Source organism: Podarcis pityusensis (assembly GCF_964106645.2).
Source record: "Podarcis pityusensis genome assembly, chromosome: 8".
Lineage (NCBI taxonomy): Eukaryota > Metazoa > Chordata > Lepidosauria > Squamata > Lacertidae > Podarcis > Podarcis pityusensis.
Window position 1 is genome coordinate 72484581 of NC_138033.1, and position 15856 is coordinate 72500436.

The window sequence follows — 15856 nt, forward strand, 5'->3', positions numbered from 1 at the left end:
TTGTGCTTGGTGTGGGGCAGTTCCAAGAATGCAGTTTCACTGGAATTGGGGGAAGTTAATGCAGCTTTGGGGAGGACTGTACCACCTTAGAGGTGTGCACATATATGCGTGTAGAATCGGCTCTCAGATACACTGGAAAGTTTGGAGGAAGTCATATGAAACTTAGAAGAAAGTTCACTACCCCGAAACTTCTGAGATACCCTAATCTGCATTCTTATCTTTTCAGGCATCAATGTTATCTCCACCGTCCTCAGGTAAGGATTCCACCCCCACCCCATCCCTTTGGTTTCTGCTAAAAGTCCCTTTTGTCAAGTGGTGGCAAGGAAAAGGAAAACTGAGAGCCCCTGCCTGGAAACTTTATTTTTAAACAGATATACGGCCTCCCCCTTTTAGAGTGCCATTTTTGTTTGCATCTTGATTTGTGGAGAGTTCCTTACAATAATCGCCTAAAAACCAAAACCTTTCTCGATGGCACCTTGCGGCATTAACGCTGCTAATCAGGCCCCTCTCCGGTCATAAAGGCAAAGCTTATATTGCCTCGTGAAAAGGTTCTCCCCCCCCCCCCCCCCGCTTTAATAGCATATTTGGTACTTAAGGGGGGTGTGCTTTAAAAGTAGATGGATTTCAGGCAGCGAGGGGTTTTATGGGCGCTTGAGAGAGAATTACTGAGCTGGTCCTGGCTTCTCGCAGCTCAGACTGTCTCCCGGGTTCCCAAGTGGCTCATTCTTAGCCTCGGTGGATTGAAATGTGTCGTACAGCTCAGAATAGATGACAGATGGAACACAAAAAATATAGGGGGTGGTTTGAGTTCTTCCCACCCCGCCCACCCATGATTTCTTTTCTTCTGCAAAATAATTATAAAAAGCATTTGATGCTCGAAACCATTCCTATTCCCTAGAAGTGCATGTAGTCTAATTGGAATATATTTCTTCTTTAAAGCTTGTTCGTACAAGAAACCCTTGCGCATAATGATTTTTCTAAAACAAAAAAGTGCACGTGTTTTATTTTTCCATTTATATCCCACCTTTTCTCCTAAGCTGCTCACGGTCTGGCATACGTGGTTCTCCCTCTCTTCCAGTTTATCCTCACAGGTTAGGCTGAGAGACAGTGACTCTTTTGTGGCAGTTTTGAACTGGGGATTTGACCCCTAGTCTCACACTCTTAACTGTTATACCACCCTGGCTTTCAGGTTTTTGGGGGGGGGGGCTCTTAATCCAGAAATCCTTTCTCTGCCCCCTACCTTTTATACTTTGGGGCCACGCTTTCTTGTGATGCAGTAATCACAAAATCAAAAAAGGTGTAGGTGAGTCATATATTTGGCAATGGAAGCCAATTGTCTTTTCAGTGCCTGCTTGAAGGGCTACTTCATCCAACAGATGCTTTTTGGAGAGATCTTTCCCAGTCTGCCTCTGTATTGGAATTTGTTTTTCAGATGTGTTAATTGTTTTTATCGAGAGCGACAGTCAGTGTAGACCCTACTGAGCCAGATGGACAAATTTGACTGGACACCGTACACTTCCTATGTTCCTAGCAAGTGCAGCCAGATATGGATGTTGGGAGTTGTAGTCTTTCACCCTCTGGTGGGCCACGGGTTCTCCCATCTTCTCTAGAAAAACCCGGTGCTGACCCAGGGATCTTAAATAACTTCCAGCCACAAGGGAAGTGACCTAGTTCTCCCCCTCTCAAAAATCAAGAAAAAATTGGGGTGCAAGGAAGCAAAAGCAACATCTAAAGCTAATCCCTCCCCCAATTTCCTACCTTAAGCAGTTAAGTTAATAGCGTCTCCTTTTCACTTCCCTTTTCTGCAGTCCGCAAACCCCGCTACGTCAGGAGAGAGAGGTCACTGATGACTTCCGGTACCAGCACAACTATTTCTGCAGAGACCAGAGTCAGCAATGTGTAGCAGCCAGTCTTTGGAGCCCTGAGGAATTGTAAATACTGCCGTAGGCGGCACGGTGCCCATGCACCCGGTTGCTAGCAAAAGTGCCAGGAAAACAGCTGAGAAAGTGGCCGGCTGGGAAGAGGGAAAAGATGCCAGCAGCTTTGCATCCAACGGGCTTGTGCCAATGAAGCATGGAACGAAGACTCACGATCAGAGGAGTTCCGGAGAGGGGAGCCAGTTCAGTTAACTGCTCTCAGGCAGGCTGCCAATTCTGTTTTCTTTCCTGGATCGTAGCGAAAGACTCTCCGCTCCCCTTTTGGGACGCTGCGTGCTCACTGCACGGCCGCTCCAGCTCCACCATCGTCTCTCTGACTTGTCAGGATTTGGAGGTCTGGTTGGCAGCCTAGCTCCTGCACCGCTGGGCCATTTCTTTTTGAGGAGGTGAACTGGCTTGCGGTGGCCGCTGCTCAGTGTGAAACACAAAAGTGCCATGTTTTTTTAATGCCGGTGGGAAGCGTTTGGCATCTCGTAATGCAAAATTTTGCAGCATGCCTTCAGGTTCTGAGATGCGAGCTGGGCTGCTAGCCAGGAACTGCTCTTCCAGCGCACCATGCAAGTCGCTTCTCTCTCTCTTTTTAAACAAGTGGGTTTTGAACGAGGCCTTAAGCTTATTGCAGTGTTGTCATCGCCGAGCCGCTGAAAGATTTTATTTCCTTCTCCCCCTTCCTCTGTATTTCATGATGGCAGGCAGTAGAATTTCCTTCCAGGTTTATCCACTGAGCACACCCACCTCTAGGAGGCTCTGCTGGTTTTTTGATGTGTGTGCTTGACAGCGCACGGAGGCAAGAGTGGCCAAACCATTGTGAGCAAAAAGCACACTCAGTGGCCTCTCATCTCCAAATGTTTGGAACAGGAGAGGTGGGAATTTGCAAATACTGCAATAGTTGATCCATTTGTTTTGTATTTTTGCACTCTGTTTTCTTACTCCTCAAGCTCTGCATCCATCCTGGGGAACTTGCAGCCTTCCAGACCGCTAGACTACAGTTCCCATTGTCTCTGATGGTTGGTTGTGTGTCCTAGGGCTGGCCAGGGCTGGGAACATCCAGCAACATCTGAAAGGCCACAGGTTCCCCACCCTGGCTTTCTGTATCCTTTGTTTCAGCAGTAGTGAAGCTGGTGCTCTTCAGCTTCGATGGCACTACAACCCCCATCATCTCTGGCTCTTGGCCGTCCTGCTGGGACTGATGGGGGTTGTAGTTAAGCAACATCTGGAGGGCACCGCAATGGCTTCCCCTGTTTTAGATGATGCCAGGTACCTTTTACAGTACCGTTCAGTGGTGGAGATGCAGTGTCAACTGTGCATCCATGTTTCTTGTCTCCCTAAGAGCCAGAAAACCTGCTCCCCACCTCTGGCGTAGATTTCACAACGCAGTTTAATTTTTTTGACCCTCACAGACTAAAGGGTCCTTCCTGCCTGTCCAGGGAGGATACAGGATGTGGTCAGGATAAGTGCAGAAATGTCTCACGGCGGGGGCACTTTAATCTCTTTGGGTTGTCTCCTACTCAGAGTAGACCCATTGAAATTAATCTGAGCCTTGCTCCTTCATATCAGTGGGCCCACTCGGGTGAGTAGGACATCATTGGATTCAACCCTCTCATTTATTTTAATGAGCTAAGATGTAGCTTTGAAATTGTCCTTCCTAAGCTGGGAGCATCCTCATTTTCTTCTGTTTTTAAACAATGCTTTTGAGCCTCGTCAGGATGAAAAGGGGGGGGACGGGACATCCCCACACCTCCCCAAGTTTTTAGATTGCTACAAATCAAATGTAGAACCACCCAAGGAGGTATCTCTGACTTAGTCCCCACAGAAGACTCTGCAGTCCACAACCTTCCTCCAAAGGCAAATGCTTTATTTCTGTATGGGGAGTCCTCAACCTTCACTTGCTTATATTTATATCTTTTATTTAAATGCAGGTGCCATTTCTTGAGATCAGAATCCTGAGGGGTTTTTGTATATTAGCTCCTCCTCTTCTCCCCATCCTTTTACAATCTCTCAGATTCCCTGCAAGTGAAAACACAACTGGGAAGAGACCAGCGGAGATTCCAAAACTTCTCCCCCCCCCCCCCGGGTGGACATATTACTATGCAATGATGCCATGCAAGGAAACCGCCTCCCCTTGCTCGGATGCAATCTCCCTTTTTGTAAAGTCAGTACGCTCCCCTTCCTTGTGCATTTAGGTTGGTGGTGCTGCCCTTTCACCCCAGGCACAGTTCTTTCTGCTAGGCTGTCTGATGCCCTGCCTTGACCCCAAAGCACATGCCTCTACTTTCTAATAGATGGTTGAAGTCACTCTGGTGTGTGTGTGTGTGTGTGTGTGTGGTCACACCATTCAATGCAGGGAAATCTGTTCTTACTTGCCAGTGTAGTTGTGGGGGGGGGGGGGGTTGTATCTCCTGCTGTGCCATTCTAGTGGAAAAGAGGCAAGTGTGGGCTGCTTTATTATTATTTTTTTACTCCCACTGTTGTGTCAAATGCAAACTTGTCTTTGTGTACATCTCTCCCCACTCCCTTACTTTTCCCTTTCACTGGCTTTAATAAAAGCACACAAAGTCCTGAGTTCGGCGTATTAATTTTTCAAGCTGGCTGGTTTGGGCACTTGCCCCTAGTTTTGGAAACGAGGTGCTAGGAGTTCTCCCTCTTCAGGTCAGAGGTGGGCATCGTAGGGACAAATTACCATTCCTATGGCAAATGGGGATTCGATTTTCTGATGTCTCTGTCAAGCTTATGCATGCAGATCTGTCTTCAGTCCCATCTTGCTCCTTGATCTTGACAATCAGCAAGTTGGTGGGGTTTTGTTTTGTTTTTTGCCGGTTATGTTAAAAAAACAATGTGCATAATATATTCTTACGCTTATACATATTTAAACTGCAGACTTCCTAAAGTAACCAGCACAACCATGAATTATTTTTAACTGCATAGAAATACTTTCTGTATTAATGCGACCATATAAATAAGGGTTGTAGCCCATGCTAGTCCTACTCAAGAGTAGACTCGTTGAAGTTAATGCAAGTGACTGCATTAATTTCTGTGGGTCTGCTCTTAGTAGGACTTTGGTGGACTGCAATCTGTTGCACTATGTGGTGCTTGTATATTATATTTAGATAGAAGACTCGTTTGCATATGCTTAGGCTTTCTTTAAAGATCTGCTTGAATAGCTTGGCCCTAAACCAATGGTCAGTACGAGAAGTGGTTCCATGCAAAGCTTGATCCAGTCGGATCAGTTAAATCCCATGTATATATCAATTTAAAACAGATTACTCCTCCCACCTCAGTGGTAAATGAAAGTTCCCTGCATTGTATCGAGGATAGTATACAGCAGGGGTCATCTAAACTTAGTCCCTGTGGTGTAGTGGTTAGAGTCCTGGATTAGGACCTGGGAGACCAGGGTTCAAATCCCCATTCAGCCATAAATCAGAAGCTTTCTTATTAGGTATTATAGGACAGGAATTGCCAAAACAACAGAAGAAGCTTTTCATGTACGCTACAGCTGCTAGGACTCTGTTAGTACCTTGTCGTCTTTCCATTTTTGGGCTAACAAAAGAATGGCAAGTTAAACTTATGGAATACGCAGACATGGCAAAACTTACAGGAAGACTTAGAGATAAAGACAACAGAGACTTTAAAAAAGACTGGGAATCGTTTATGTTGTATTTACAAAAATATTGTAATGAAATGGATTCGCTAGCAGGTTTTGAGTAAACGCAATTAAGAAAACATGAACAAAAGTCAAGAAACAATAATATGGAAATTAACTAAATGTAAGAGGCAATTTGAAGAAAATTTGGGATAAAAATGATAAGAATATAAGAGCCCTTAGTTAAAAGATGGAAAATAAGACAAAAATTAAGCAGAAGCAGCAAATAGTTAATGAACCAGAAGTTGGGGGAAGTAATGGGGTGTGGGAGATTTGTTTTATTGCATTTCTTTTATATGATAAATGTGTTGAATATCAAAATGTAAACTTAATAAAAAAATATTTTTTAAAAAAATCCCCACTCAGCAATAAACCTCACTGGGTATGACCTTGTTGCCTCTCAGCCTAACCTCTATCCCATAGAGTTCTTGTGGGGATTAAATGAAGAGGAAGAGAAGTGCGTACGCCACTCTCCACTCCTTGGGATATGGATGTAGTAATAATAAATAAACGATTGGAAGTTATTTAGCAAAAGGGGGCGATCCAATATAGCAGCTGTCTGTAGGCAAACATGAGGCCTACAGACTTGAGGCTGAAGTGCAGAGGTGAGGTGTGTACCAGATCTTGCCAGACTTCTTTCTCATGGCAGTTTTTCTATGCAGGCTGCAGGGCTGGGGCCACATCCGCACCACGCATTTAATGTGCCGTGATAACACTTTAAGCTTTCGTGGCTTTCGCCCAAAGAATCCTGGAAACTAGTTTGCTGTAAAGTTGCAAAGAGACCCCTATTCCTCTCACAAAGGTACACTTCCCAGAATGGTTTAATCGTCAGTCCCTCTTCCCAGGGAACTCCTCCAGGAATTGTAGCTTTGTGGGGGGATAAGGGGTGTGTCCTAACAGCTCCCAGCACCCTTAACCAGCTGGGCCTTTCCCCTGAAACTCTTTCCATCCACTAATAACTGCCTTATCCTATGTCATTTTGTGGCATCACGGGCAGTCCAATGCCAATGGCAACAACTGAGGAATCAATGTTTTCAGACCTCACGGTTGTGGGTGCACCTCAGCAAGTTGACTTAATTGTGTGTTTATTATGAATAAATGATCATAGCCCACTCTTCATCTGTACTGCTAATGGGTGGGGAAACATCATAAAATGCGCTGGGGGTTGTGGTTTTTTTGGAACAAGGGCTGCATTCCAAACCTTCCAGGGACTCTATTCCAGTGCTGGGAAAGGTCAGAGGCATAGGAAAGTAGAGCAATGAATGTGACTCTTCCCTTTGCGCCATCTGTGCAAAAGTCTTAAAAGAGTATTTTTTTTACGTGCCCCCCCCCCCCAATCTCTCAATCCAGTTAAGCAGGAAAGATAACCACAGTTCAAGGAAAATTTCCAGCCAGGCAAAAGTAAGTGAAGGGGCAGAGAGCTATGTTTCCCAGAGTTCCCTGGGAAGAGGGGATTGAACCATTCTGGAGAATTGTACTTCCGTGAAGGAAACTGGGGCAGGGAGAAGGCAGTTTCCTAACAACTCTCAGCACCCTTAATAAACTACTTCTCCCAGGTTTTGCGGTGGGGAGCTATGACTGTTTAAAGTGGCATGATACTGGTTTTAAAAGTATGGTGCGAATGTGACCTTAAAGTCAGTTCCTGGCTCTGGTAGTGGAAGTTGTGGTCCTTGTGGTGTCATGTGCCCTCCTGCCCTCTAGAGGGAGCATTGTCACTGTGGTTAGCTACCTTAGAAAGGACAACCATTCATTTCCAGAGTAGAAAGATCGCATCAAATGAGCCCAGCAGGATTCATCATTCTCTTTGCACAAGACCCAACCAGACGATTGATTGATTGATTGATTGATTGATTGATTGATTATTTAATTTCTATATCACTTAATATATGAAAGATATCTCTAAGAAAATGAAGCAACAACAGACAGCTTAAACAAAATATAACAAAAATACACAGTTACATATGTGCCCCAGAGGCAATTTCCAAGAGGACACTCCTGCTCGTGGTGGTTGTTGTTGTTTAGTCGTTTAGTCGTGTCCGACTCTTCGTGACCCATGGACCAGAGCACGCCACGTACTCCTGTCTTCCACTGCCTCCCACAGTTTAGTCAAACTCCTGCTGGTAGCTTCGAGAACACTGTCCAACCATCTCATCCTCTGTCGTCCCCTTCTCCTGGTGCCCTCCATCTTTCCCAACATAAGGGTCTTTTCCAGGGAGTCTTCTCTTCTCATGAGGTGGCCAAAGTATTGGAGCCTCAGCTTCAGGATCTGTCCTTCCAGTGAGCACTCAGGGCTGATTTCCTTCAGAATGGATAGGTTTGATCTTCTTGCAGTCCATGGGACTCTCAAGAGTCTCCTCCAGTACCATAATTCAAAAGCATCAATTCTTTGGCGATCAGCCTTCTTTATGGTCCAGCTCTCACTTCCTTAGCAAATGGTAATTCAGAGTCAGTTTGGAAAGGAAAGAAGCATTCTTGGAACTCTCTTTGCTGGAGGTGGTGGAGGAGGGATGTTAATGCTTTTACTGGCTCCCTTATTGGCGTCTGCGGGAGAAAATGAAGAGGCTGTCATCCTAACACTTCTAGTTTGTTCATAAAATATTCACAGCGGTGTAGGGAAAGTTGAATAAGCCACACACAGGCAGAAAAAGAAAAACTTGACACACGGCCAAAGCAGCTTGATTTACACAATGGTTAAAATCAATTTTGGGGTTTTTTAAAAACCACCAAAGGTAGCGGGAGAACAGCGTGGTGTTGAAAACATCTACTTGAGTGCCCAAAAACCCCACACACCCTTTCTTTCTTTCTTTCTTTCCACCCTGTAAGGTCTGTCTTGCTGTAAAATATTCGCCGAAAAGCTTTTGAGGGGTATGTGTGGCCCACTGTGAAAACTGCACTAAGCTGCGTTGTCAAAGCAAGGAGATGATCACGTACTATTCAAAGTGAAGTGATATCAGGGGAAAGAAGAATGAAGAGTGGGTGGGGGGTAGAGAAATCATTTTAAAAAGCACTTGAAGGCAAATTTGTCAGTTAACCAGCCCCTGACCGAAACAGAATGACCTTCGTCAAGATGACAGGCGCGAAGTCCCAGCTGTTAGGTGTCTGCTTGAAAGAACAGGAATCAAACAACGAGGGTAAGATGTGGGTGACAGCACCCACGGCGTATTCTACATACCTGAAACAAGTTGTCTCCCCTGCCCCCAATACCATCCCACTAAGAAAGAAAAAAACAGCTGTGACATGCGCTGCCGTTGCATGCCTCAAAGAGAAAGCGACAGGCAAAATGACTTTAAAAACAATAAGTTGTAAAGGCGCTGTGCGTGCCGGAAGGCTGATGCCCAATTAGGCTTTCTTCAGAATTTCTCCTGCCAGCAACCTGACACTCGGGCTGAAGCAAAACGCAAAGGGAAGGGGGGGCACAGCAGCGGCGGCCTGTGCATCAAATAACCAGCAACATCTGTGCTGCTTTGCAGCGGGAGTTTCTCGCTAGCGACTCAAGAACAAAATGCCACAGTTATTGTCGAGAGGAGAAATGTCCTCTTTAAAAAGAACACACTGCACCGATATTTTTTTGCCCTGAGGGGTTTCAGCTGAAACACTGTCTGGTGTTTTCGCACAGTGTACAGAACTGACTGTTTAAAAAAGGGAAAAAATACAGTGGTACCTCAGGTTACATACGCTTCAGGTTACATACGCTTCAGGTTACATACGCTTCAGGTTTTACACACTCCACTAACCCAGAAATAGTGCTTCAGGTTAAGAACTTTGCTTCAGGATAAGAACAGAAATCAGGCTCCGGCGGTGCGGCGGCAGCGGGAGGCCCCATTAGCTAAAGTGGTGCTTCAGGTTAAGAACAGTTTCAGGTTAAGAATGGACCTCCGGAACGAATTAAGTACTTAACCCAAGGTACCACTGTACTGAGTCAGGCTACTGGTCCACATAGCTCAATAATTTTCCACGGCGTGGGTTGCCAATGTGGTGCCCGTGGGCTCTCTTGTGCCCATGAGCACCTTCCCAGGTGCCCACAGTCTTCTCTCCCACCCTGCTGAAGTCAGGCATTCTATGGCTGCATTCCCATGGCAGTTTATTCCATTTTCACATTTCCCTATTAGTTCCGCATTACATTTCAGCTTCCACAAGATGTAAAAGCCGCTTTTGGACCTATGGTGAAAATACAGCGCTCATTCAGCACTCATTTCCATATTAGCTGCAAAGCACTTCTATCTGCACAACTCATAATTGGCTGGCTGAATTTTGTAGCCAAAGAGTTGCCGAAGTCTTCCTGCCTGTTGCGAGATGGAACTTGATGGTGGACATTAGAGCAGGACGGACAAAAGGGGCAAAGGAAACTGCCTTTCCATATCTATTAGGAATTCTAGATAAAGATATCCCAAAAGATAAAACTAACTTATTTCTATACGCAACAACAGTGGCAAGAATTTTGATTGCTAGCTATTGGAAAGAAGACAGCATCCCAACAAAAAGAGAATGGTTGGGGAAACTTTGTGAGTACCTGGAACCAGCAAAACTGACGAATATAATAAGGAGAAAATCCAAAACTATGGTTATGAAGCAATGGGAGTTCTTAAATGATTATTTACAAAACCAGGGCTCAACTACAAAAATCTGGTTGTGTTTAGAATAATCTTGTGTGTAATATAAAAAATACAAAGTGAGACATTAAGGAAATCCAAAGGGAAAATATGAAGAACGGAGGTTCTGACGAACGGATTAGTAAAAACGCGTGAGGTAAACAGTGGAAGTCTTTTTTTAAAAAAAACAACCCACTTTATTTAAGGTAGATAAGGACAAGATGAAATTATACAATTGAATATAAATATAGATGGGAAACGGCTATGTATTGTGAGTACTTATCTACTTTTAAAAATTTTCACCTATGATCTTTTTCTTTTACTTCTTTATTCTTTCTCTGTTCTTTTTTTCTTTTTTCTGATATCTTATCTTTCATTTCACTGCTTTATTGTGAATAGCATTTTATAGAGGTATAAATAACAGTAAATATGAAAAGAGACAAAATATTCTCTAATTTTTTTTCCTTGGTTAGATGTATTTTCTTTTTCTTTCGTATTTTCTTTTGTTGTGAATATGTATGTTTTCTAATTTGTACTTAATAAAAATATTTTATATAAAAAAAGGAAACTGCCTTTCCCTGAGCCAGACCATTGGTACACCTAGCTAACTATTGTCTACACTGGCGGGCAGCCACTCTCCAGAGTTTCAGGCAGGGGGTGGCGCTGGCTATGAGCTTCCTCCTCTTCTCAGCTTTCCCCTTGGCTCGGCCTGTCCTTGACTCTGGCTCCCTGCCTTCTGCTCTATCCTTCCCAAAGAAGGGCCTTGACCCTCGCCTCCTTTTATTCTGGGGATAAAGATGCTTGAGTCGTCTTTTTTTTAAATGTAGATAAGCTCATTGTGTAATCACAAACAACTTGGCATGAAAGCTTGACTGAACAGTTCCAGGAACAGTTTGGTCTGAAGTTCTACCTGGTGGCCTTGGATCTTGGCTCTAGAGAACGTTTCCTGGTGCTTACGAGCAGCACAGCAGGAGAATTTCTGGATGTTGGATGAATCTTACCACTTCCTCTTTGGCTTGGGCGGGTCAAAGTCAAAAGAAAATAGCCCTGCAGGGGATTCCATGCATGAAGCAGGAAATGTTGTGAGGAGCAATCTTTTGAGCCCTTTTGAACCCAAGAGTTTAGTAGATATTTGTGCAGCCCACTTTTTAGTTCCAACATCTTGGAGGTCCCGGGCCACAGAGAGGTTAGGCTGGCCTCAACTAGAGCCAGGGCTTTTTCGGCTGTGGCTCCAATCTGGTGGAACGCTCTGTCACAAGAGACTAGGGCCCTGCGGGACTTGACATCTTTCCGCAAGGCCTGCAAGACAGAGCTGTTCCACCAGGCCTTTGGCCAAGGCACAGCCTGACTCCCTCCTTTGACAATCCTCACAGAACTCTAGCCCAATGGTTACCATTAATCTGATTGGAATTAATTTTATAATGAAATGGTTTTAGAATGTTTTATCATTTTACTGTTGTTAGCCGCTCTGAGCCTGGCTTCGGCTGGGGAGGGCGGGATATAAATAAAAATTTATTATTATTATTATTATTATTATTATTATTATTTGAAGAAAGATGGACTATCAAGTCAATGGCTGACACCAGCTGTATGTAGCATTCTTTGCATGCAAAAAACACCTCCCAGGTTCAATTCCTGGCATCTCCAGGTAAAGACTAGGACATGGATAGGCAAGCTAAAGCTTGGGGGCTGGATCCGACCCAATCACCTTATAAATCCGGCCCACAGGCGGTCTGGGAATCAGCGTGTTTTTACATGAGTAGAATGTGTCCTTTTATTTAAAAGGCATCTCTGGGTTATTTGTGGGGCATAGGAATTCGTTCAATTCCCCCCCCCAAAAAAAAAATATAATCTGGTCGTCCCCCCCCCACAAGGTCTGAGGGACAGTGGACCAGCCCCTGGCCAAAAACGTTTGCTGACCCCTGGACTAGGAGATAGTGAAGGGAGAGGGAAGGATTGCTTTCTATATGCTTTCTATACCTTGTACCTTGTACCTAAGAAGGATCTTCTATATTCTCTGTACTTTGGATCTAAGTAAATTTCTGAGCTAATTTGACTTCTGCAAAAGAGGCCCCTCGCTTTAGGAATGTAAGATAAGAAAGACACATATGAAGGAGACTGTAAGCTAGAAATAACCAGAGGCCCCTCGCTTTCTTACTTTAGGAATGCAAGATAAGAAAGACACATACGAGACGAGGGAGACGGGAGGAGGGAGACGGGAGGAGGGAGAGAGCTTTCTCAAGGTATAAGAAAGTTTGCAGAGGCGTATTTCGGGGCAGCCAGTCTTCCAGAAATTATTCTGCTGGCTGTCTGCTGTGCACAGAGAATAAACTGCTTTCCTCCAAAGAAGGATCTTTCCTGGTGCTTTCTTTTGCTCTCTCTCTGGATCTGAGGACGCGGGCCAACGATTCCCTGGCATGGACTAGGCTCAGCCTACATCTTGGTTCCCTGACCGGGAATCTGCCCCACCTCAGAGGGCTGGGGAGAGCCAGGCTCGACCTTGGTGGACAGCTCGGATCGGCAATTGCAGACTCCACGCGCACCCTGCCAATTTGTGGGGGGAGCCAGCCACACCGCTCCGGAGCAAGGACCCAGGTCGAGGGAGGAAAGAGGACGGCGCCGAGGGGACAGGTCCGCAGCGGAAAAGGTAAGCCCGACGGAAAGGGCAGCCCGACGGAAAGGGCAGGAGGCTTGATCAACCTCCCCTGGTTGTGGCAGGGTGCCACAGGCAATAAGGTGCCACCAGGAATAAGGGGATTGGTTATGCAGTAGAGTGCAGCCAGGAAGGAAAAAAAAAGGGGGCGTGGCAGTGGTGTGCCACCGGTAAGGTTTGGTAAAAAAAAAAAAAAAAGGGGGGGGGGGAACAGAGGGGAAAATTATTTTGGTGTGTTTTGTGTATTACATGTTGAAATTATTTTGGTGTGTTTTGTGTATTGCATGCTGAAATTATTTTGGTGTGTTTAGTGTGTTACATGTTGAAATTATATTGATGTGTTTTGTATGTTGTATGTTGCATGTCAGATACTCTAGTGACTGAATTGTCAAGTGTGGGCCAGGGCTTAGTGTCCCCCTTGGCCGAGCGATTGTAGGGCTGTAGTGTGTGTAGAGTGAGAGAATTTACAACCTGTTAGCAGCAGAGTATCTGAAAATGGGGTCTGGGGCAAGCCAATGTAGTCCTCTGGAATGCTTTTTAAACAACTGGAAAGCAGCCACAAAGCATGATGATTAGGGAATCAAATTGAGGCAACGGAGGATGAGAACATTATGTGAGGTTGACTGGCCCTCGCAACAAACTAACTGGCCCTCGGAGGGGAGTTTTGATTTGCAACTAATCAACCCACTGTATCAAAATATCTTGAACGTCCACCCAGACCAGATCCCCTACATTTCTACTTGGAAAACCAATGTAGAAAAGAACCCATCATGGTTGAAAGCCTGCCGAGGCGACGCCCCACAAAGTACAGTTTGTGCAGTTCGACCGACAGGGAAGTCAGAAAAGCCCCCAGTGATACCAGACCCAGAAGAAGAGGAGGGGGAAGTCATTAAACCACCTCCACCCTATGCTCCACCAACTGCCCCTCCCCTGGACCCAGGCCCCCAGGCACCGGGAGGAGTTGGCCCCCAGCCTGAACCCCCCAAGGCTGATGAATCAGAAGAGGAAGAAGAGGATGATGAGGAATTTGTAAAGGGATTGGTTGAGTTAGCAAGGAAGGTGAAGAGAAAGGTGTTGTTGATGATGATGATGATGAAGACTTCAGAAAAACTCTAGATAAAGAGATAAGATGGACTAGTAAGCAGTTTGACAGAGTGTTCCAGTATGTAGAACTGTTTAAAACAGAGCTGGATGTGGCTTCTTGGTTCTAGAAGCAGCACAATGCAAGGATGTGAACTGGCAGAAAGAAACAGAAGGGAAGGCTTTGAGAGCCGCATAGGACAGAACTGTTAAAAAAGAGACAATTAAAACCCAAGGGATTTAAAACCCTAGAATTACAATTACTGACCATTGAGGAAATCCGCAAGAAAAATGCCCTCAGGGCAGCGGATAATACTGATGTTGCAATTGAGGCAGCTAATAGTTGCAATTGAGGCAGCTAAAACTCCACTTTGATGGCCCCACTCCACTGAGTGTACGACCCCCTGGAGTCATCCGATGCCCAGGACCACAGACCTCCAAGCACTTTAAATCAGAATCCTTCTTTCGAAGAGGACCTGGCCAAAATAATTAGGGGTTTGTCTTCAAACAGCCAGCAGCCAGAAAGCCAAAAACGCAATCCTGGAGCAAGCGAGGGTGTCCACGGGAGGGTCAGAAGACGCCTAGGGAAGAAGCCAGTGCGCCATCTGCAGGCAAGGGAGTCATTGGGAAATGGAATGCCCACAGGCCCCACTCCCCACAGGCTGGGAACAACAAGATTTCTCAAAAATTATTTCTTTTCATCTCTGTTCTTGCTCAAAAAGACTGTTGCAGCAAAAAAGCAATTGAACAGACTGTTTTTTTTAAAAAAAAAATCATGCAAGTCACAGGACATCAGCTCTCCCCCCCCCTTTCTGCCAGGCGCTTGGAGGTAGCTTCAGAGCGTTATCTCTTGGCAGCTATTCCAAGGACACTGCTGCATTCAGCCAGTTACCCTGAACCTCACACTTTCTGGATTTACAGTTCAGCCACATAAACCCAGAAGGCCAAGAGTTACCCACCCCCCTGCCCCAAAGTATTAACCTGAAGAAGTGACTTTCTTAAAAGCCAGTGAATGCTTTCTGTGAACTTTGTCAAGTTTTTCTTTTTAAGGTGCAATTTTATTCTGAAAAAGGAGCCGCAGCATAACATAGGAATTGATATTTTGAGGAATTTGAAACTTTGCCAGAAGCAAGGAGCGCATTGTTCTTTCTACAGACACTGGCAAATGAACTGAAATTTGCAACATGGCTTAAAGCTCTGAAACCTAGAGCACACAAATGAGACTTTTAAAAATCTCAGCTGGCAAAATTTAACCCAAGGAACAGAACTGTTAACCCCTTGCGAAGTTTCCTGCCAAGCATACCCTTTTGAATTAATGTTTGCTAGGCCTATACCTTATGTGCAAATGTTACCTATCAATTTGTTCTGTGCAATCGCTGCCGTCTTTGTTATCTCTTCTCTTAACAGGTGAGCTTTTGCTGGAACGCCTTGTGCCTTGGTCGAGCCTCTGCATCCCTATGATGAGGACCCAGATTGGACCCAGATGCCCAGACATCGCTCCAGCCTTGTTGGAAGGGACCCAAGATGCCCAACGCCCACCAGACGACCCGACACCCACCAGACTACAGCCCTGCCTACGTCACTCCGGACGCTGACGCTTGGCACGGCTCCAGGATCCAGCATGGATTGAAAGAGAACATTTTCACATTTTCTTTTCTTTCCTTTCGCATAACTGAACTTTATTGAAGGTACCTGGGCCTGGTTTGCTTTACGCCACCCCTGCAGAGGAGGGTGTCTAGTGGGTCTTTTCTTTCAGCGTAATTACACCCCAGCCCACTCTCTAGCACTTACCTAAGCCCCTCCCCGTGCATACAATGGCTCAAATACGACTGTGGGTCCCCATGCTGGTATTTCTGCTGCCTTTGACCTTTGAAATGCCAATACCACTCACAGTGACCAGACAACTGCTGCAATCGTGGGGGGCCCACCACACATATAATAAGTGGATTCAGGTTGC

The 15856-nt window shown here is 45.4% G+C and overlaps 1 protein-coding gene across 6 annotated transcripts in view; it reads left to right on the forward strand.

Moving 5' to 3' along the window:
• LOC308482791 (uncharacterized protein C1orf159) overlaps nt 1–4499 on the forward strand; it is a 36621-nt gene extending 32122 nt beyond the window's left edge. For all 6 annotated transcript variants that reach the window (XM_081016310.1, XM_081016314.1, XM_081016313.1 and 3 more), the window contains 2 exons: nt 209–254; nt 1809–4499. In XM_081016310.1, the coding sequence (XP_080872436.1) occupies nt 209–254; nt 1809–1903 (141 nt within the window). In that variant the 3' untranslated portion in view covers nt 1904–4499. The remainder of the gene's footprint in view (nt 1–208; nt 255–1808) is intronic.
• The last annotated feature ends 11357 nt before the right edge of the window (nt 4500–15856 follow it).